This window comes from Cavia porcellus, unplaced genomic scaffold, assembly GCF_034190915.1.
Source record: "Cavia porcellus strain 051 isolate PalLab524CR breed Dunkin Hartley unplaced genomic scaffold, mCavPor4.1 scaffold_31, whole genome shotgun sequence".
Classification (NCBI taxonomy): domain Eukaryota; kingdom Metazoa; phylum Chordata; class Mammalia; order Rodentia; family Caviidae; genus Cavia; species Cavia porcellus.
The window spans coordinates 25,914,418-25,935,700 of NW_026947514.1; the positions used below are offsets into that span (position 1 = coordinate 25,914,418).

General features: G+C 50.9%; 1 protein-coding gene across 4 annotated transcripts in view; it reads right to left on the reverse strand.

Moving 5' to 3' along the window:
- The window catches only part of Esrrb (estrogen related receptor beta), a 160,895-nt gene that overhangs the window by 44,201 nt on the left and 95,411 nt on the right, over window positions 1-21,283 (reverse strand). For 3 of the 4 annotated variants that reach the window (XM_013155363.2, XM_003472321.4, XM_063241521.1), the window contains exon 2: window positions 6,954-7,363. In XM_013155363.2, coding sequence (XP_013010817.1) covers window positions 6,954-7,363 — 410 coding nt within the window. Of the gene's footprint in view, window positions 1-6,953; window positions 7,364-17,874; window positions 17,981-21,283 lie in introns of all 4 variants that reach the window. The other variant, XM_063241522.1, reaches the window with a different exon arrangement.

Genomic DNA, 21,283 nt, shown 5'->3' on the forward strand with positions numbered 1-21,283 from the left:
GTCTAATAGTCCTCCTGTCCTAACCCTCCGCAAAGCAATGCACTCCTGTGCTTCCCTCAAGGAATCCACTGGTTGTGCATTTTTATTCCAGTATCAGGCATCAAGTCCAGGGCCGTGCGTGTCTAGACCACACCTCTACCACTAAAATGCACCTCCAGCTCTTTTTACCTTTAAGACAAGGTCTCACTAAGTTATCCAGGCAGGGCTTGAACGTGTGATCCTTCTGCCTCAGCCTCCGTAGTAGCTGCAATCATAGGATGTGCCATATCAGGCACTTTTGGAGGATTTTAACCCTTCCATCCCTGGCCTGGTTCCAATATTCTGAACTGGACTGTTAAATAGAGCTCTAAACTAAACAGTAACAAGCATCTCCTTCTTAGACTCCCTATATCTGGAACATGCATTCCATCAGTTAACTTGCTAAAAGGAGGTATGGTTAATCCCCTACTTAAAAGCCTTCCATGAGCTGGGTGCAATGGCACATGACTGTAGTCGCAGCTACTTGGCTGGTGGAGACATGATGATCACCTGAGCCCAGCCCAGTGAACACAGTGAAACTTCATCCCAAGAGAACAAAAGCTTTCAATGGTTTCCAGTGACCAAGCATAAATGATAAGACAATTACTATTTCCTTTGTGATCACTGGGCCAGGCACTAAATTACATACGTCAGGTCTAGGTTATTTAGTTTCTGCAACAACACCCTGGGGGAAGGATCAATCCTTTAGCCCAGGGAGTTAAGACTACACAGGTGTCAAACTAGGATTCTAAATCAGGATAAACAGCCCTCCTCTGAACTCTGGGTGTCACCAGAGTCACAGACCAAACACGTCCTGAAACACACTGGCCTATGCCTTGGAACAGATTAGGAGCTATTCCTCCTGTTGTCTCCCAGCTGCAGACTGCTGCTGCCTGTGGGTTTGACTCTTTGTCTATAGATGAGGAAACTGAGGCAGGAGGACCCAAATCCCTGCCCAAGGTCAGCCAGCTGGCAAGGCACTGCTCTGGGACCAGCAGCTGGCTCCTGACTCCTACTCATTCCTGGGCTTTGTCTCTGTGCCACTGCCTTGTGTCCCCTGGGACCTACCAGCCTCCTTCCCCAGGACAAAAGGCCTGGAGGTGTTCCAAGGAGTAATAACCCATCAATCATGCCCAGGCCCTGTCCTTGGGGATGTTCATTTCAGGCTTGCTACGGAGGAAGCACCGTACCTGGGCCTTTTCTCACTTGCTGTGCCTTAAATCACAGACCAGGAGTGCCCCCAACGGTCTCCCAGCGTCTTTCAAAGGCAGCCACTTCTCCTGGGAGCTCAGGGAGGGCCCAGTGGGCTGCACCCTCTGTACACCCTAGCACTCACAAAGGCTCACCTGGGGGTCCTGGGGACTGAGGCTGGGACTTCACACATGCTAAGCACACACTGCATGACTGAGCTATATCCCCAGGGTCTTGCTAGTTGCCTATCCTGGCCCAGAGCTAGTGATCCTCCTAGCTCGGCCTCCCAGGTGGCTGGGACTGTAGATACAAGCCCACATGTCCAGCATCGTATTCCCTTGACTATTTAGCCCCACATCCTGCCATGTTACCTCCACTCACCACTCTGGCCACTGTTCCTCCTGTCCTGAAACACAGTTCCTGGATCCCAGGATTCCTGTGGGCTTCCCCACCCTCCATCTATGTTAACCCGCCTCTCCCACTCAGGTCTGGTCCCCGAACTGATCCCCCCTCACAGCACCTGTCTCAGTCTGTCCTCGCATGTCTTCCTTTAGTGCATTCATGGTCTGCTTTCCTACTAGAAAGCCAGCCCACCAGGGGAGGGGCCATCACACCGTCTCCAGATCCCAGAACCCAGCAACTACTTCAGCTCAGCCGGAAGGCAGGCATTTCCCTGAGACTGTCCTATAGGAAAATGGAAGCTGTGTAATATGTAAGTGTCCTAAGGACTCGTGTTAGAAGCGCTATCATGTCGGTCTCTTCACAATGAACAAAGGACCATCACAGTGTCCTAAGCCAGGAATGGTGAACCTTTTAGAGCTTTTAATTGTAACATGCAGCCAACCGTGGCATGCGAGCCACAGATTTGCTAACACTGCCCTAAAACATCCAGGATGAATGTTAGTCATCTGCATGAGGAAGGTGTGGCAGTGCACACGTATAATCCCAACACTCCGGGAAACTGAAGCAGGAAGCAAGACAGCAAGTTTGAGCCCAGCCTAGGCAACTTAGTGAGAATCGGTCTTTTAAAAAAGCAACAAAGGAAGCAAAGAAATGTAATGCAAATCCAAATAGTATGCATACTATGCTGTACATCAACACAGATAAAAACAAAACACAACAAAAGAAACAAACAAAAACCCTTGTACTTGGGAGGCTGAGACAGGAGGATTACTGCAAAGTCGAGGCCAGCCTGGGTTACACAGTGAGTTCAAGGCCAGCCTGCACTACTTAGGGAGCCTGTACTACCTAGGGAGACACTGTCTCCAAAAAAAGAGGCCACAGGTCAGCGAAAAGCCAGCACATGTCACCCTGTCCCTTCAGAGCCTCCTGTCTTCCTGAAGACCCAGGCCAGTACTGGCAGTGGGCAAATGGTGGGGCTGGGCCAGCGTGTGGGTGGAGATTCCCAGGTGCCTTCAGGCACTCTTGCAAGGCAGGAAGGAACAGCCACGCAGACATGTTCCTTGGGTGATAAGGGAATCGAAACTCAGGAAAGAGCTTCAGGTTAAGAGCTGTGCAATCGGGACCCATCCGGATTTCAGAAGTGACTGAAGCCAGGGGAAGGAGAAGGTGGTGGGTCAGAGAAGGCTGGTCAGGGTCTGTCTGAAAGGAGGAAGGGAGAGTCCCACGAGGAGCTGGTGGCTGAGGCGACAGGGGGTTAGGTTGGAGACGCTGGAGGTATTTAAATGCTAAGGAGACTTAGAAAGTGAGAGGGGAGGACAAAGGAGAGAAGATAAAAACTCTCAGGGAAGAGGGAGGAGGCACATTCTGCCCTGAGGGAAGCTTAGCTGGGTAGGGGCATCTCTTTCCAGTAAATGGGTGGCAAGCAGTAACTGGAATTATCCATGAGTTTGGAGACATCCATTTGAGGGCTTCTAGTTCTCACTGAAACCTCTGGGATCCTACTGCTCAGAAGGCTGGGCAGGAGGACTACAAGTTTGAGGCCAGCCTGGGCAACTTTGTGAGACCCTGTTTTAAAAACACAAACCAAGAGGAGGCGGAGTCACTGTTAACAGACAGGGTGTCAATTGAAATTTGGGGGTACAGCTCAGCAAAGGCCCTAGAAAGTTTCCTCCCGCCTTTGGCACAGGTTCCATGGGTTCTCATCGCTGCAGTGTCAGTAGCTCAGCCCAGAACAAGGCTCTCTGCCCTCGTGACCCCATTAGGGCTCCTCTCTCAGGGGCAGACACCTACTGCCCAAACTGAGGAGCCTGATGGGCGAGGCCAGGGAGGCCAGGCAGCCCACACCAAGGAGAGTAAAACTACAGGCCCAAACTGATGGATCCGAGTGGCAGAAGACCTGCAGGGAACTAGGTCATCGTCAGAAAGACCCATCAGATCAACTGAAGGTGTAGCAACAGACGGCCCTAGGGCACGTCCTCCCTTTCCTGAGGCCCAGCCTTCCCCTAAATCTGTCTCTCTCTGCCTCCAGGCCTGGCCAATCCTGCAGGATGGGCACATTTTTCCTTTAGAGGAGCTAGTAAATTCAATCAGATGGAAATCTCTCTTGTGCCTGGAGCCATCTGTCCCTTTAGGAAAGTGCCTTTGTCTATCTCTGAGCTCATCTATTCTCAGTGACTTTCAACCCAGCCCCCTGTACCCAAAACATTTCCCAGCCCGGAAAACAACATTCCCCGGCCGCAGAGTCCTAGGGACTGAGCCTGCCTCTCTCACGGCTGCAGTGCAGAGGCGCGTGAGCCTGTGATATTTTAGGTTTTTGCAAGCCTAACATCTCTGGTGCAGCTACTCAACTCCCGTGTACCCTCAAAGCAGTCACAGATAATATGTAAATGAGCCTGTACACCCAACCCTGCTGGCTTCACAAAAACAACAGACGGTGTGTGGTGGCACATGCTTATAATTCCAGCACGAGGGAGGCTGAGGCAGGAGGACTGCTACAAGTTCAAGGCCAGTCTAAGCTATAGAGTGAGTTTAAGATCAGCCCAAACTATATAGCAAGACCCTGTCCCCCAAAAAAATCAAAAAATAGAGAGCCTATGATTTGATCTCCTACTCTTCTCCCTACCTGTACTGTTCTAGTTCCCAACCCCTCTCCCACCCCCAGCCAAGCACACAGAGCACTTAGTATTTGTCAAGGACTGGCCATCTAAGGGCCTTCCTCCAAGTCTATCATGACAACCTTGTCACTGCCAAGTCCTGTCCCTCCCTTGTGTAGCACTGGATGGTCCAGCCTGGGAGAAGACAGGCAGGAAAGGCCAGGTGGGAGCTGCTGAGCTTACCCTCAGGGGACTGGAACATTCCAGGACTAAAGCCCTGTGGCCAAAACCAACAGGTTGCTCTTAATAATGGCCTTGGGCTGAGGGTGTAGCTCCTTAAGTAGCCCGGGTTTGATGATCATCACCACCACCTACCACCACCACCCCCCTAGGGAGAAAGAAAAGTGGCTTGAATGTTCTCCTCCGGTGGGAGGGTACAGAGAGCCTGCACTGTAGCTGGGATTTTAGAGCTAAGCCTGAGACTCAAGGGCACCAACACGAAATTCTAGCTTCCTGGGGACAGCATCCACAGCCCCGTGATCGTGAGTCCCAACCCAGTGCCCAGGCCCCTCTGGGCACCGTACTAAGAGCTGGGGCTCAATAAGTACTGCTCAGTTCTTAGCAGGTCTCCAATCTTCCTCGTTATACTCTTCCTATTTTCCAAAAAACCAGAAAGATTACAACCCCATGAGAGTGACCCGCCCACCTCTGAGCATGCTTTTCCCTGCGCCACAGAGAACCCTCTTTCCAGGATGAACCTGAGAAAGGGGGCCCTGGGCTGTCCTGTTCCCTGCAGGCCTGCTGCTGTTTGTCTTTGGACTTCTATGAAGTGATTATTATCGTATTCGTGGAAGTAAATAATTAAGGCTATTTACAAAGCTTTCATATGCACTCTAGACTTGAGAATATTTTCAGCCACATGGGTTCTGGGAAGACCCAGGGGTATCCAGGTCTACACACACCTGCCTCTGCTTTCAGAAACCTCGATCCTGGGTCCTCCGCACCCCACTCAGAACAGTCTGGAGAGAAGAAAACACGACTGTCTTCTAAAACGCAATGCTCCAGAAACTGATCTCAGTGAATCCCAAACGATAACAACCTCATCAAGACCACTTTCCAATCTGGGAAGAAAAGTGCTGCTTGTGTGGGTAACTTTTGTTAGCTGAAACACTTCCCACAGTGCACACTTCAGCTACTCGGACCCCAGGGCCATCCCGCAGGCATGGGTGTAAACCAGCAGGCCAAGGCCCTTCATTTAAAAATAAATGCAACTAAAGTAGCTACAATAATCTGATTTGTTGTTTCATTTAAATCTATGTCAGTTTGTGGGCTTTGTTTTTTTGTTTGTTTGTGGCAAGGTTTCTCTATGTAGTCCAGGCTGGTCTCAAACTTGTGATCCTGTCTCAGCCTCCCTAGTGCTGGGATTACTCATATGTGACACCATGGCTGGCTTTATTTAAATGTAGGTTTTAAAAGCCTGTTGTGAAAACTCAAATTCCATTCCTGTTGTCTCAGGGCATGTCTTCAGTGATACTGTTAAAGGAAAAATAAGAATTGTAAACATGTATTCAGCACTACGCAGGTGCCAGGCAACACCCTAAGTTTTCTCTCAGTCTTAACAGTTCAATGGGACGCAGGTAGATAATTCTGTTTCACAGATGGAAAAACTGAAGCACTAAGAAAAACAGAGACAGCGTGTCCAGGGAGCAGCTAAGAGTCCGTGCATGAAACCGTCTCCCCCAGAAGCAGGGGTTGGCTGTTCACTCTCTACCTCCTCAAGCCAACTACTATGCAGAGTTGGCAACTCATCCACTCCTAATGTCCTCAATTGGGTTAACAGATTGTCATCTGAAGCAAGTTTAACAGATAAATATTTAATGAATGAGCAAACAATCGTCCTAAGGAAGCTTAGCCTGCCGCTTAAAAAGGGAAAGTGGGGGAGGGGCTCTGCTCCCTGGTGACAGAGGCAGAGCCCTGGAGGGCATCAGATGCAGGCAGGGATGGGGTCCTCTAGGTCTCCTTATCCTGCTGCTGTGCAGGGTCTGTCATCCTCTTAACCACCTTCTGTCGGTCCTGCCACCGGCACCCTGAACAAAGCCTGCTGCTTAGTAGGTACTCAACAGGCAACTGGGCTGAATGGATGAGGAAGGCTCAGCCCCTGGCCCGGACCATGAGAATCACAGCCCTCGGCTCTGTCAGGAGCCCAGGGGCACCAACAGCCCCAGGAGGGCAGTCCCCCACCTGCACCTGTGCCAGAGTGCAGAGAGCCCCCCCCCCCCCACTTATCAGAATGACTCACTCCACCTACAAAGACGCAGCCACCCCCACAGTCATCTGCGGGCTCAGCTGACCCCTGATTCAGCTGATATGCAGATGCATCCCAAAAGCCCAAGGTGGTGGCCCTGCCCAACTCAGAAGGCCACATCTTTTACCGTCAGACAAGAGTCATGTCTCATTTGTGCAATTAAAAGAAGGCTTAAAACAAAGCCAAGGGAATTCTTTATGTTTCAGTAGATCTAAAAGGGCAAGGCAAGTTTTTTTTCCAGTAAAATAAGCTTTCGTGGAGGCACTCATTGGATGGTACTTGCCACATCGCTCCGGCATTTGTGTGGGGCTTCTGAGGTGCAAGTTTTGGAGAGTCCCAAACAGAAAGAACCCTGAAGCCTAAGATGGGGCCCTCCAGAACCACTGCTGGAAAGCCAGCTGTCCCCACCCCCACCAAGGCCCGCCACACTGCCCACCACGCACCTTGGATGGTTCTCTTGAAGAAAGCCTTGCAGGCCTCACAGGAGGCCACGCCATAGTGGTAGCCAGAGGCAATATCCCCACACACGAGGCACAGGCGCTTGGGGATGGCGTTGAGCATGTACTCGCACTTGATGGCGGAGTCCTCCATGATGCCGCTGCCACAGTCCTCGTAGCTCTTGCGACACGGGGTGCCTCCTAGTCCCGAGCCTGGGAACATAGGCGGCGAGTCCAGCCCGTTAGCGTGGGTGCCCAGGGCCAGGCCAAAACCACCACTGGCGTCTGACGAGCCACTAGGGCTGTGGTGGCTGAGAGCATCAATGCCCGAGGACGGGCTGGATGGCTCGGTCTTGATGAAGGAGCCGCAGCTGGAGCCCAGGTGCCGATCATCTGCGGACATCCTGTTCAGCAGCCTGTGGACAGACAGCAGGGTCAGTGGATGGGGCGGGGCACCGAGGGGCGGGGCGCCAAGGGGGAGGGGCTCTAACTAAGGTTTTTGTAAAAGAAACTGGTGGCCCACATGGCCAAGTGGTACAATCCAGAGCAAGTTTCTGCCATCAAACCCAGAACTTGCTGGGTCCTCAAAGAAACTTAGTCAAGCATGGTAGTGCATGCCTGTAATCTCAGCACTTGGGAGTCTGAGGCAAGAGGATTACTGCAAATTCAGAGCCAGCCTGGGCTACAGAGTGAGTTCAAGGCCAGTCTGAACCGTAGTCTCAAAGAAAAAAAAAAAAGTAAAACAGAACAGAACAACAGCAAAAAGAAACCGTTTTGATCAATAAACTTCAGATCAGATACCTACAAACTCTGTGAACTGCTCGGTTGAGGATTCAGTCTAATGTTGGCCAAATAAACTAAGTGTGGTGGGGCACACCCATAATATCAGAAATTTGCAAGGCTAAGGCAGGAGGGCCACAAGTTTGATACCACCTAGGCAATTTAATGAGATTGTCTTAAAATAAAAAAAGGCTGGAGATGTAGCTCAGTGACAAGGCCCTAGGCTCAATCCTCAGTATGGAAAAAAATTGGCCAGCCTTCCTGCCCAACAATATAGTACATGGTGGCTACACTGTATCTGTCCCAGTGCACAAAGCCCTGGACCAGGCATCTCTGGTACAACGACATTAATAACCCACTTCCCAGGATCCTTCCTGCGTGGTGGCAACCCTTTATGAGATAAGCCAAATCTCAGTACCCTAAGGACATCACAACTGGAAGGAACTGGGGTGCGGAGGCGTCAATCAGGACAAGAGAGACATCCTGCAGCAGAAGCACCAACCAGACTGGCTGCCCTCTGGGCTTTGCCTCTGGTCCAGACTTGATAATAGAGGTCCCATCCAGAAGAAGCCTGCACAACCCAGTCTCCGTTTCCTGTCATAATCGCTAAGCAGGCCCAGACCCCCAGGAGACCTTTCCTCCATCAGAAAGCACCAGGGAACGTTCCAACTCAACCCTGCCTGTCCCCAGGCTGTTGCTTTTTAGACAGTGTTGCTGTGTTGCCCAGGCTGGCCTCAAATTCCTGGGCTCGAGCAATACTCCTGCCTCAGCCTCCTGAGTAACTAGGAACTACAAGTATGTGCAACTATTCCCAGCCCCCAACTAATTCTTCTGCCTGAATTGGTGTTTGTTTTTCAATACTAGGAATCAAACCCAGGGCCTGGTAAAGGGAAGGCAAGTGCTCTGCCACTGAGCTCTTAATCAGAAGCTTCTTAACCTCGAAGACTCCCTTCACCATGAAGACCAGGAGCTCCCATGAAGACCAGGAGCTCCCAGGGTGAGTGTGCCCTGAGGGAAGCAGGCTAAGCACAGCTTGGCCAGGACCAGGACAAGCAGTTGGGCTCACAGCAGGAGACTGAGGTGTGTTCCAAGGAGCCCAGCTTCGTTCCACCCACTCCCTGGGGCTGGGATCTGAGAGAAGCAGCCAGGGTCTGGTCTGTCTGATCTAGGCCTGGCTATGCGACCTTGACAGGTGGCCCCACTGTCTGAGCCCCCTCTGGGGAGAGAAGAGTGAGTGGCCCGGGTACCTGAGGGATAAACATAAGGATGGGAGCAAATCTTGGAGGACACCAAGGGTGACCTGTCGATAGAGAGCCCTACTGATGCACAGACTCACGGGCAGGAGGGAGGGTCTTAGCGTTGGTTCAAGGTAGTGGCACCTTGCTAGATAGCCCCCTTTTTCTGAGCATCCCCAAAATGAAAAGACTGGTCACTCCCTAGGAGAAGGGCTGCCTCATCATCCCCACAAAGCAACCCTTTACTCATCACTATCCTGCACACCAAGCCCTCAACTGTGTCTGTGTGACCTTCTCACAGAGAGGTCTCTGCTGTCTAGGGTCCCTCTCGGACTCCATGGGGCTGGACTTGAACGTGTCCAGAGACAGACAGCTCTTGCCCCATTCGGTTCTAATCAGAAGCTGGGAGCTGCAGATAACAAGATAAAAGGCCACGTAGGGCTCCTTGTCTAAGCTGACAACCCCATGGAATGTGGAATGCAGAGCCTGGAATAGAATGGCCCTGGTCCTCTGAGACCCTCCCTGGCCAGCCCCCCAATCTCCCATGCATCAGTACATCAGCAGAGGCCCAACCCAGCACTCCTCAGGTTTCTGGAGCTCCGAGATTCAAGGAGATATACCTGCCGTAAACCATCACAACAGTGGTCCCGGAGTTGGACTCCGTATGTCCCGTGAGGCCCTCACTTCAGACGTCTCTGGAGGTGTGGAAACATTTGCCCCGAGGGATGCAAGCTAAGCAGGCTTCTGCCAAAATAAGGCAAGCCGCAGTTTTCCCAACTGCCTGCCCAGCCCCCACCTCAGGCAATCCTGAACCAGCCAGGAGGACTGGTGGTTGTATCCCCAAACCTTGCTCTCCCAACCTGCCCCTCCTTAACTCAGAAGGGCCCAAAGCAGCTTGCAGTGTCCATGTCCCTCCTCAAAGTCCTGTTGGGAGCCCGGGATGAGAAGGAAGCACAGAGATGCTGGCCATAGGGGCTGGCATGGGAAGCCAGCTGCTAATTGGATACCTGAGTGCCAGCTTAGTGGGTGGCTGGGGTGGCTGAAGATGTCATCCCTGCAGTTTCCGCATTTCCAGAACTGTTACTTAGGCCTCAGAAAAATGCTGAGGACAGTGAGCACATATTTGGGGCATGTACCATGCACCAAGACTTGGCGGGTAATAGGAAGGGGTCAGACACAGCCCCAGGTCTCAAAGTCAGACTCTCAAAGGGCCAAGACATGAGCAAACGCAAGTGTACAGAACACCAAGCAGAGCCATGGGAGCGCCATGTTGATGGAGGCTCCCTGCACCCTGCTGGGCTTGCTTCGCTTGCTTCCTCATCCATTTGCACTTGCAGCTGTGGAGATCCCAGAGGCCACAGCTTCACTTCTGTGTTCGAAGTTTCTGCCTGGCTCAACCGCTTGCTTCCTTCTCTCACCTCAGCCTCTTACTTACTAATCCGACATCCAAGGCTGGGTGACTTGGGCGTCATTCTCAGGTCCCTGCCTCATACTGACATTTGTTTGCTACATCTTTTTTTGTTGTTAATTGGTACCAGGGATCGAACTCACAACCGCCTACTTACAAGGCAGGCGCTTATGCCACTGAGCTAAATCCTCAGCCCTGTTTGCTACATCTCACAGACTCCTCACAACCTATCTGCCCAGTGCTGTCACCCCCACTCACAGATGACACAAGCAGGAACCCAAAGCTTGCTCAGGTGACCAGAGTGACCACAGAGGCTGGGCACCTACGTGGTGCTGACTGGCTCCAGATTGGGGCTCCTTGCTTTACTACCCTGTCTCCCCGACCCAGACCTGAGACATCTTTACCAACCCCCAGGATGCAGGCTTCGTGCTATTAGGTCATGTGAAGAAAGGAGGAGCCCAGTGCCCACTGCACTTGACACAGGAGGCGGCAGGGCACCAGCACAAGACCGCAACAGGCAGCGACATGAAGCACCTGTGCGGCAAACTCACACAGTTCTTTCAAGAAGTTAAGGTGCAGCAGGTGTGGCGGGGGCGTGTCCTGCACACTTTCTGTGATAACATTTATTTTATGCACACACAGGCCCTCCTGGATTTGGTGTAGGTGTGGCAGGGGTTGCTTTTGTTGTTATCTTTGGTCATCCTTTGCTTCTTTGAAGAGATGTGTTAAGAATGGAAGAAATTTAAGGTATTTAAAAAAAAAATGACAGTGTCCGCTGGGCATAGTGACCCATACCTGTAATCTCAGCCATTTGGAAAGCTGAGGCAGAGGATTGCAAGTTCAAGGCCAGCCTGGCCAACTCAGTGAGACCCTATGTCAAAAGTAAAGATTAGTACTAATAATTTTTAAAAATGGCTGGGGATAGAGCTCAGTGGTACAGCATTCCAGGGTTCCATCTGTAATACAGAAAAGAAATGACAATCTTCATATTTTTTATTTTGTCCTAAACAAATCTGATTTCACCTACTGATCCGGTATCATTATCAATCTTAATCACTCCCCTTTCTCTCTCAAAGCAGAATTTCAGGTTGAGTATCCCTTATCTGAAGTACCTGGGACCACAAGGGCTTAGGATTTCACATTTTATCAGATTTTGGAATGTCGGCATATCTTGGGCTGGAAACCAAGACTAAGCATAGAATGCATTTAGGTGACACATTGTGTACATAGCTGCCTACAGGTAAAACTATACAAATTCTTTTTTAAGTACTAGAGATCAAACCTAGGGCTTTGGTCATGTTAGGGAAGAGCTCTAACACAGAGCCACATTCCTTCCCCTGCATAAATATTTTTAATAATTTTTTCCATGAAACAAAAGTTTGTGTACAGTAAACTGTAAGATTTGTGGCATCATGTCAGCCCTCAAGTTTTGCATTTTGGAGAACTGGGATTTCACATTTTCAGATTAAGGTTGCCTGGTTTGTGTAGAGTCACTCTATGTTAAGTTGCTAATGGCAACTCAGGCGCCTATAATCCTAGTGTTCTGGTGGCTAAAACATGAAGACTGAAAGTTCAAGTCAAGCCTGAGCAAGTTAGTGACTCAGTAAGACCCTGTCTCATAATAATAATATAAAAAATTAAAAAGGGCTGGAGTGTCATAGTGTGAAGGCCCTGGGTTCAATCCCAAGTATCTCAAAAAGTAAAAATCTGAAAAACAAGCTCACAGTGAAGATCAAAATCAGGTTGAGAAGAGTAGATACAAACGATTAAAATCAGCTTTTCTCCAACTGTACTTTAGCCCTGTAAGCATCAGCAGAGAGCTTGAGCAGAGACCATGCTGGGCCTGCCCCCTTCCAGCTTCCCAGCAGGTGCTTCTGTGGGTGGGGCCTAGAAGTCTGCAGGGATGAGAGTGTCGAATTTCCTTAAAGGCATCCTGACTGTGATTCTTTGGGGGGCATCAAGAAGGAAGACCCTGGGTTAAAGGAAGCCATAGAGATGTGGTAGGAGCCTGAAGTATCAGGAACACAGTTAGAGAAATGAGCTCCATGCTGAGAAGGGCAGGGAAGGCTGGCCATGCAGATGGCAGTTTATAGGGGTCCCCTCCATCCTTATATTCTTCCCCTCTCTTGCCTCTACTCAGCCTCTAGTAGCTACAGGAAGGGAAAGGCAGACTGGAGGCAGAGGCCTGCGGGCAGGGGCCCAGGAAAAGGAAGAAAGTTTGCAATAAATCAGGTAGAGCAGAGACGAGGGACATGCAGGTTTGCCAGGCACTGTCGAGGCAGAGTTGCTCTGATGATGAGGGACCCTGACGGCTGCCAGCAACTACGACCAGGAGCTCTTAAACTGGCTGGCCTGACAGACATTTGGTGTGGGGACCGTGCTTTGCATTACAGGATGTTCAGACGCATCCCAGCCTGCCCCACCCCCACCAGATGCCATCAGCATCCCCTCTCAGATATTGAAAGCCTCTTGGGCATCACCAAGCAAGAGGGTGAAACTGCCCCCACCTGGGCACCCCTTAGCTAGAAGAGGAAAGAAGATGGAACAAGGGGTGCAGGAACTCAGGACTGGGCACAGGAACCATGAAGCCCCTGAGGAGAGGAAAGGGAGGACCTGGGAGGAAGTGAGGACCATTATGCGGGGGTTTCTGAGGTGTAGCAGGAGAAAGGAGCCAGAATGCCAGGAGAGGCCTGAGACCCCACAGATAGACGAGGGGCATGGCAGGACATGGGAGGCTGGGTGAGAGCATCACGTGAACCCAAGAGGTCGAGACCAGCCCAGGCAACAAACTGGGAACAAAAAAAGGTCACCAGAAGTGGCCATGGGGTGGTGGCCAGGAAGAGCACAGCCTTGACAGGGAGGTGGCAAGGGGCTGACATCTGTGGTCTGGGAGGAAGTGAGGTCGAGGTCCATCATCTGAGGCTGGCTGGGCCCCAGTTCCCAACCCAATCGATGGCCACTGACTCCATGGGGAGGAGACAGGCGCCCTATATAAGCAGCCTTTGAAAGAGCAATTGGAAGTGGTCGAAGCCCCTGGAGGCATCATTTCCCTTTTGATCCATCAATAACTGGAACTCAGCAAGAGCTTCCCTGGCCTCAATTTCACCATCTGATGAAACAGGGTCTCCCCCTTCTTCCCCGACGGCTCTGCTCCAGCTTCTCAGTGACCAGTGTGTTCCCAGAGAGACCTGACTCCCAGGGATGCAGGAGTTCACTGGGGAGGGGGTCCCAGCCTCTGCTATATAAATAAAGGTTGAAGATTCTCTTAACATGGAGACCAACAGGGTCTCCAAAGTTCTGAACAAAAAGCCTACTGCTTAACTATTTTGCCTCAGATCCCTATGGGAAGAGTAATTCTTGGTATCAGCAAGAGATAACCATTTCTAAGCTGGAATCCCAAGGATGGAACCCCTGAGGTGGCCTGCTATGGTCAGGCGGGACAGAGGAATGTGCTGGCCTGAACACTCTCCTTTTTGGGGTGGAGTCTTCCCACCACACACAAGAATCCAGGTCACACACACACAGCCACAGTGGAGCCCTCTTTAGCTCTCCGCTACAGGCCATGCATGAGAACAGGACAAGCATCTGGGTCACTTAACAGTCGAGAGCCTGCACCTGGGCATCAAAAGTGCCAGTTCTGCCCCATATTACTGTTGACAATGAGTAGCCAGGTGTCACGCACTGGACCTCACAAAGTACTCAGCTGTACAATGGGCTCCTTCCTAGGGGTGCTCTAAGCATAACCCAATTCAGGTGAAGGTTTAGGATAGGGCTGGACCCAAGATGGCACTCAGCAGGTGCGGGCTACTCTTTGGATTCTCCTAAGAAGCCTGTTAAAAAACCCTGCAGCCTGCAGGCTGTGGAAACCCAGCAGAACCTATCCCTCATCCTAGTTCTCTAGTTCTACACTTGAGGATCACTGTGCAAGGAACTTGCCAGGGACAGGACAGAAAGGGGCTGCAAATTAAGAGAGTAAACAAACCTCAAATGGGAAGCCACTTTACAGCAGAAAAATGGCTTCGGAACACTTGACTCTTGCAAACATTTCCATAATTAATCTGCTAACCAGGGGCTATGGCGCTATTCATTAAAGCCAATCCTCACATCCTCCTGCAAGGCTTTGGCACGAATCACCCTTCAGGCACCTGGAAGTACAACATCTGACCTTCCTTTAAAAACAGAAGTGAAAAATGCAGAAGGCCAGGACCATTAGACTAGAGGTGAGCTGCTATCACAGTCCCGGTTTTCCTGCTGGACACAGATTCATGGCCACTTCCTCCATGAGGAAGCGGGAAGGAGGCGGACAGGGGAAGAGAGCAGGCCAGTGATAAGGTGTGTTATGAACCGAGGATCATGATGAATCCAATTCTACGCTCTGAGGTCCATTAATTACACCAGCTTCCCCCTCAATTCCCCTTTTAAGACAGGGTCTAAGTTTGAATGTGTGATCTTTCTGCCTCAGCCTCCTAGACAAGCGGAGATTACAGGTATTTGCCATCATGCCTGATCGTACTTTTCTTAACCTCACGAATTTCATTAACTGCTCTTTGTGAAGAAGCCCCTAGGCTCAATGCCCAGTACCAGGGGAAAGAAAAAGAATGTGGAGATGAATTCTAGTAGATGCAAATCAGACAACCATCAACTGCATCACCACCAGAACATTAAGTCTGGGTTACATACAGTTCAAGACAGCCTAAGCTACATACTGCAACCCTTTCTCTCAAAATAAATAAAATAAAAAGAAATTTCAGTACTTTAAACCTTCCCCTAACTAGACTAAAAATTGTCTGCTATAATAGATGAAGCTTTTACCAGTCCTGTGTGGTTGGAATCTTGCATATGTGTGTAGAGTTTTTCTCAACAGCCACAGAAACATAGCTGGTGTCACGAAATTTAAGTTCTTAGACATCCAACTGCCTTCCTCTGCAGAGCCAAGCAACTGCTCAGTCACTGCCCAGAAAGCCAGGCTGGCTGGGGGTGACTGAAGAGGTTAAGTCACAGAGAGCTGAGGACCTGCGCAGCCACCACTCTCCCAGGCCACACGGCTGCCACAGCACCTTTTTCTGTGATGATTCTATTTTACTTGGTCCCCTTGGGAATAAATTCCTAACACTCTGCCCTTTCTGCCCTTGGGCCCTCTGGGACATAAGGCTGCAAAATGACCCGGCAGTGCTGTGGCTTCCCGGAGAGCTCACCCGCCTCCTGTGTGCACTGCAGCTCAGGCAAAGATCTGTAATTAAGCATCTTGTCGTTAGAAAGATTAGTCAAAACCAGCCTGATCCCAGACAACTGATGGAAATCTCTTTCCATACAAATTACGGCGCGGAAAATAATGATGGGTAATTAGTGTCTTTCAATCAGGGCTTTTTACCCATGATTTTCCAGGCTACATCCATCGCAATGAGACTGACTCTGTTGAAGCAATATGTCCTGGGACAGCCAGGAGGGTCCAGGCCACCACCCTGCCGATGGCCACAGCTGCCTGCTTGGAACCTCAGCACTCACCTGGGTCTCCCCTGCCAGGTGCTCTCATGCAGACCCTGTAAGTACCTGGTGGCTCCCACCTTAGCCTGACGATGGTTATGAATTCCAGGTCAGCCTAGGCTACAGACTGACTTCAAGGCCAGCCTGAACTACACAGGAGACCACCCTATCTCACAAACAAAAACAAAGAATTCGGAACAGACTTCTTTCATCCTTTCAGTTGCTATTAGAAATCTGACATCTGTGAACTGATCTTAATTTGTTTTGATTTTCACTCTGCATCAAGCGGTGGTGCGATATAAACATCCCATCTCTTGTCACTGAAATGACTGTTGTCAAAATCCGTGTCTCATTCTCACAAGAGCTGAGCCGGAATACTAGGCTGTCAAGCTTAGGGGTAAGAGCTGGACTGCCTGGCTTAGTTCTGTCTCTCACAAATTTCTAGGTGCTCATTCTTCTCATCTGTAAAATGGGGATGAGAATTATAGCACTCATCTTGCAGGGTAGTCTTGAGAATTAACAAATTAAAATGAAAGTCTTGAACAGGGAATAGTGTCTTTAATGCAAAAAGTACTTGGTGACCAACAGCAATCATGCCCAGCATTCCCATCTGATAATGACATGCTCTCCACTGGTACTATCTAGAAAGTTCACTCCTCCATCAAGGAGACTGTCTTCTCCTTCTGCTTTTCCATCATCCATCCTTCTAGGCATCCACTCTCTTGATTGCACACTGGCCTAGCTGTCTGGACTCCTGTTGAGAAAGCCACTTTCAGGCAAAGGGGGCCCTTATTCGGGCACTTCTAGAACTGGTTGCCCAGCACTCGCCTCCCTCTTGAAGGCTGACATGGAACCCCAACACCCCACATACTTCTCCCCCTGCCACTCCCCCACAGCTAACGTCCCACGGGATGTGTTGTGTTCTTACAGACACTGGCCTGCAGTCCGAGCAGACTGACCCATGGGTCAGCAGCCGACCTGACGAGGCCGCTGAGTCTCTCCCATGAGATTTTTGGTGTCAGGGCTACCTCTCCAGGGATAGAAGCAGCAAGATGCAAAGCTCAAGAGCTGAGCAAGGTCACATGTCGCACCAAAGTGCAATGAGAGGGAAGAATATCAGAGCTGGCAGCAGAGGGTCAGAGGCCCGGAGTCCTGGGAGGCAGTCGCTGCCCCGCATGGCTCCAGAGCCCCTGCAGCCTCTCCGCTCAGGCGAGCTCCAGCTCGGCCTGACAACCTGAACCTCAGCCTGCATAGGGCCCTCCACTGAAGGACAGCCCAGACGCCCCACGTCCACTCCCTCCCTGCCTCCCTCCCTGGCTACACTATTCTCTGACTGTCCACTCTCCACTTAGCACTGTCTAAGTCCTGGGATCACTACACTCAAGACTGCATGGTTTTTCCACATTACCATCTAACTGTCTCTGAAATCCACAGCAGGTCATAATTCAAGAGTCCCCAAAATAATGATGTCTTGTGTAGGTGGGTACTAGAGACTGAACCCAGAGAGTGCTGAGTGATAGTGCCAGCCCTTTTTGTTATTTTATTTTGAGACAAGGTCTCAGTAAATTGCCCAGACTGGCCTCAAACTTGTAATCCTCCTGCCTCAGGCTCCTGAGTAGCTGGGATTACAGTTATGTACCACCATACCTGGCCCTATCCTGGTGTCTTACACTGTGGATAATGGCAAAGAGTCAATAAAACATGATAAAGACTACATTTCCCAGTCACCTCTGCAGTTCGATGTGGCCACGTGACTGGATCTTGGTCAAGGGAACATGGGCAAAGGAATATAAGCTATTACCCTGACTGGGCCATAAAATTCTGCTACAGGAACTCCTCTTCTGCCTTCTCTCTGCTCCTCTGCTCCCCTAATCCACAGGCTCTCCAGAAAGGAACCCCTGAGATCACCAAGTCACACACAAAGGAGCCCAAACCCCTAATCATAATTGCCTGGTGGAAGGGCTCCTGCCAACATCCTCAAAATGTTACTACATAAAAGGCCGAGCATGGTGGCTCATACCTGTAATCCCAGCACTCTGGAGGCTGAGGCATGAGGCTCATTGTGAGTTGGAGACCAGCCTGGGCTACAAAGTGAGCTCAAGGCCTGCCTGAACTGCACAGAAACCCTGTCTCAAAAAAAGACAAAAAAAAAAAAAAAAAAAGTTACTACATAAGCCATATAAATGTCTGTCGTATAAATCATTGCAACCCTGGGGTTGTGGGAACAACAGCTCCCCTCACTAACTCAGCAGGTTAACCCCAGATGCTTGGGACTGGAAGACCTCTAAGGACCTGATCTCACCCTCGGCCCCTCTCATCTCAGTGGGGAAGAGTGGCGGCCGCCCCTCTGAGCACCCCAGAGACTGGCAGACCGCTTAGATTGCTTTTGTGTTAAAGTGCTTTGCGCTGGGGGAGTAGCTCAGTGGTAGAGCTCTTGCCTTGGCTGTCTGGGGCCCCGAGTTCCATCCCCAGTCCCACAAGTCAAACAATCAAACACAGGAAGGAAGAGAGGGAGAGAAGGAGAGAAGGAAGGAAGAGAGAAGTTCTGTAAAGAGCTAAACTATGTCTTCCCTGAAGCTTTCAGTTACAGCTGATACAATTCCACCCCTCAGGACAGACGTCTAATGCCTTGCATAATAAATACAGCCCTCTAGGTAACTGGAGGCAGCTTCCATGGGTTCGCCTGGGTCAACATCCCTGGGACCTCTGAGAGTGATCCATCCCACATCATTTGTCAAACAGAACCACCGGAACTGGGTACGGTTCTCCCTGAGGTTCTGATCCGTACAGAGTGGAGCAGCACTGACACCTACCTCCTCCCAGCCGCTGTACTTCCGTGTGTACAACGCAGGGTGGGATCAGCAGTCCAGGTGCTGGGCTCCTATTCTGTTTGGAATTGTTGTATCAGGACTGCATTCATCACGGGGAGCTGGCACTTGCACACAGCACATCTTAATCCTGCTTCATTCCTCTCACAAACACCTCCACTCCTTGTGTGATCCCTCCTCCACCTCTTCCGTGTGTTGTTATGGGGCCTCCAAGTGCAGTCTCACTGGGTATTGTTCACACCCTGGCAGGGACAACATGCCCCATCTGGGGGTGGCCTTTTCTATGTGGCCATACGCACAGCACAGATGGCAGACAATGCTTGGTGCTCCCAGCATGCTCTTATCCTGAGCCAGTTTTTCACTCTCTGTGCTAATAGGCACAAAGGACGAAGGGACCTCTGCACTCAGCTGGATCCTGCACCACAGCCAACCGGAAATCCGGTTCTCATCTCCATGATGGAGACACTGGTGTCTCCAGGTGAGGTGCTTCCTTCACCTGGCTCCTCTTGTGTTCCACTCTATAGTGTGTGGAACACGAGCAGGCACACAGTAGGTGCTTCATAGGTACAGGACTATTCAATGATGAAATGAACAAGCGGTCTGAGGGCCCCAACTCTCCTTTGCAGATGTGACAGCCATGGGCCTGAGTCACAGAACAAGGAAGAAGCCAATCAGTGACTACAGAGACTGGAGGTCCAGCAGTCCCCAGGAGATAAAAATACTTAACTGAACTCGGGATTACTCTGAGAATGAATGACATGTAAGTATAAAGCATCACACTTAGGACCTCTCAGTTCCCGTGGGCACTGCACCAGCCAGTCACCTACAGCAAGGCCATCCCTGGCAGTGTGGACCTCAGCGGCCTCCTCTGTAAACTGGGTTAAAGGAGAAAATGAGAGCTAGCAAGGGGCAGTGGTGCAGGTTTATAATCCCAGCACTCAGAAAAAGGCTGAGACAGGGGCTGGGGGTTTAGCTCAGCGGCATAAGCGCCTGCCTTGAAAGCAGGCAGTCGTGAGTTCGATCCCCGGTACCGATAAAAAGGAGAAAGACAAAAAAAAAAAAAAAAAAAAGGCTGAGACCGGAGGATCTTCACAATGTTTGAGACCAAGTTGAGGTACACCACAAATTAAGGCCAGCCTAGACTACATAGAAACAGCCTCATAACAAAACAAAAATGAGAATGAACAGTGTGTGGACAGACCCACCCCATGAGGCAGGGAAGCAGAGGCGGAGTCACCCTCAGGCCACTTGGCACTCCCCTTAGACGCTCCCCTTGTGGGGTGGGGGGCCCTGGGGGATGGCCTGGAGTCCCAAGGGTGGCCCTTAGCAATGCTGTTACTTATCACAGACTTCCGAGGGTGGGTGTTTTGACTATTGATCTGATAAATAAACAGCTTGCAGGCTCCATCACAATGTTATTTTGCATTTCAATTGCCACTCATTAATGCAGCCTACCCCCAGACTGCTGCTAGCCAGGCCTCCGGACTGGTGGGAGAGGTGCAGCTGCCCTCCCCCAGCACTGAGGGATCCCGGCTCTTCCTACAGGACCACAGCAGGGAGGGGGCAGGAGGGGCAGATGTGGACAGGCCAGGGTCGGCTTTCTGACTGAGCGCCTGCTGGGCAAGGCCCTCAAGCTGACCATGGACATCCTCTGGAGCCCAGGGGCCAGGTCTCATGCTGCATCCCTAAACTGGGGTTAAGAAACAATCCTGCTTTGCAGCCCTTGTAAAGACGCAGTGAGAAGACAGGCGGGAAGCTTTGAGAAGGGAAGACGAAGATGCGGATGCCACTCTGTCACACGTACCAGTGACGCTGAGCTTCCTTACTCTGTAAGCGCTGACAACACGCAAAGTGCCGACACATTCAGGCTTCCTGAATCCTCAAAATAACTCTGCCGTGGCTGCCCAGTTTTACAGATGGGAAAGCTGAGGAGACACATAGATGTTGAGTCACATGGACCACATGGCTTCTGAAGTTAGGTGAAGGGCAGAGACCTGAGTTCCAGTCCACCAGGACACTGCCATCTGGGGTGAGAGGCTTCTTCCTGCATGGTCTGAGGACAGGACCTCTGTCCTCCTGGGGGGGGGGGGTAGTCCAGGGTGAGAGGTGAGCCAAAGCTGGAGACAGCCGGAGTTTACATTTCAGGTCTTCGGTGGGTTTTGCTGAGGCAGGGGAGTCCCTGGGTTAGAGGTTGGAGACAGCCGGAGTTTACATTTCAGGTCTTCGGTGGGTTTTGTGGGTATGTGTGTGTGTGCAGGGCTGTGACCCACGGTCTCACTATGTAATTAAGGCTGGACTTCCACTCACCGTTTAGCCCAGGCTGGCCTGTGGCAATCCTCCTGCCTCAGCTTCCTGTGTGCTGGGATCACAGGCATCTACCACCAGCTACATTTTAGGTTTAATTAAACAGAACCAACAACACAAGTTACCTCCTGAGCCATTATATGCTTGGTAGAAAGAGCCACGCTCTGGAAAAGAAAGAGCACGCTCTGGCTTCCACTCCAGCCCCAAGGCTGTGTGCCCTTGACAAAGCTACCCACCCTATCATTCTGCTTCCCTTTCCGGAAAACAGAGACAGCTCAGCCACCTGCCCCAAGACTC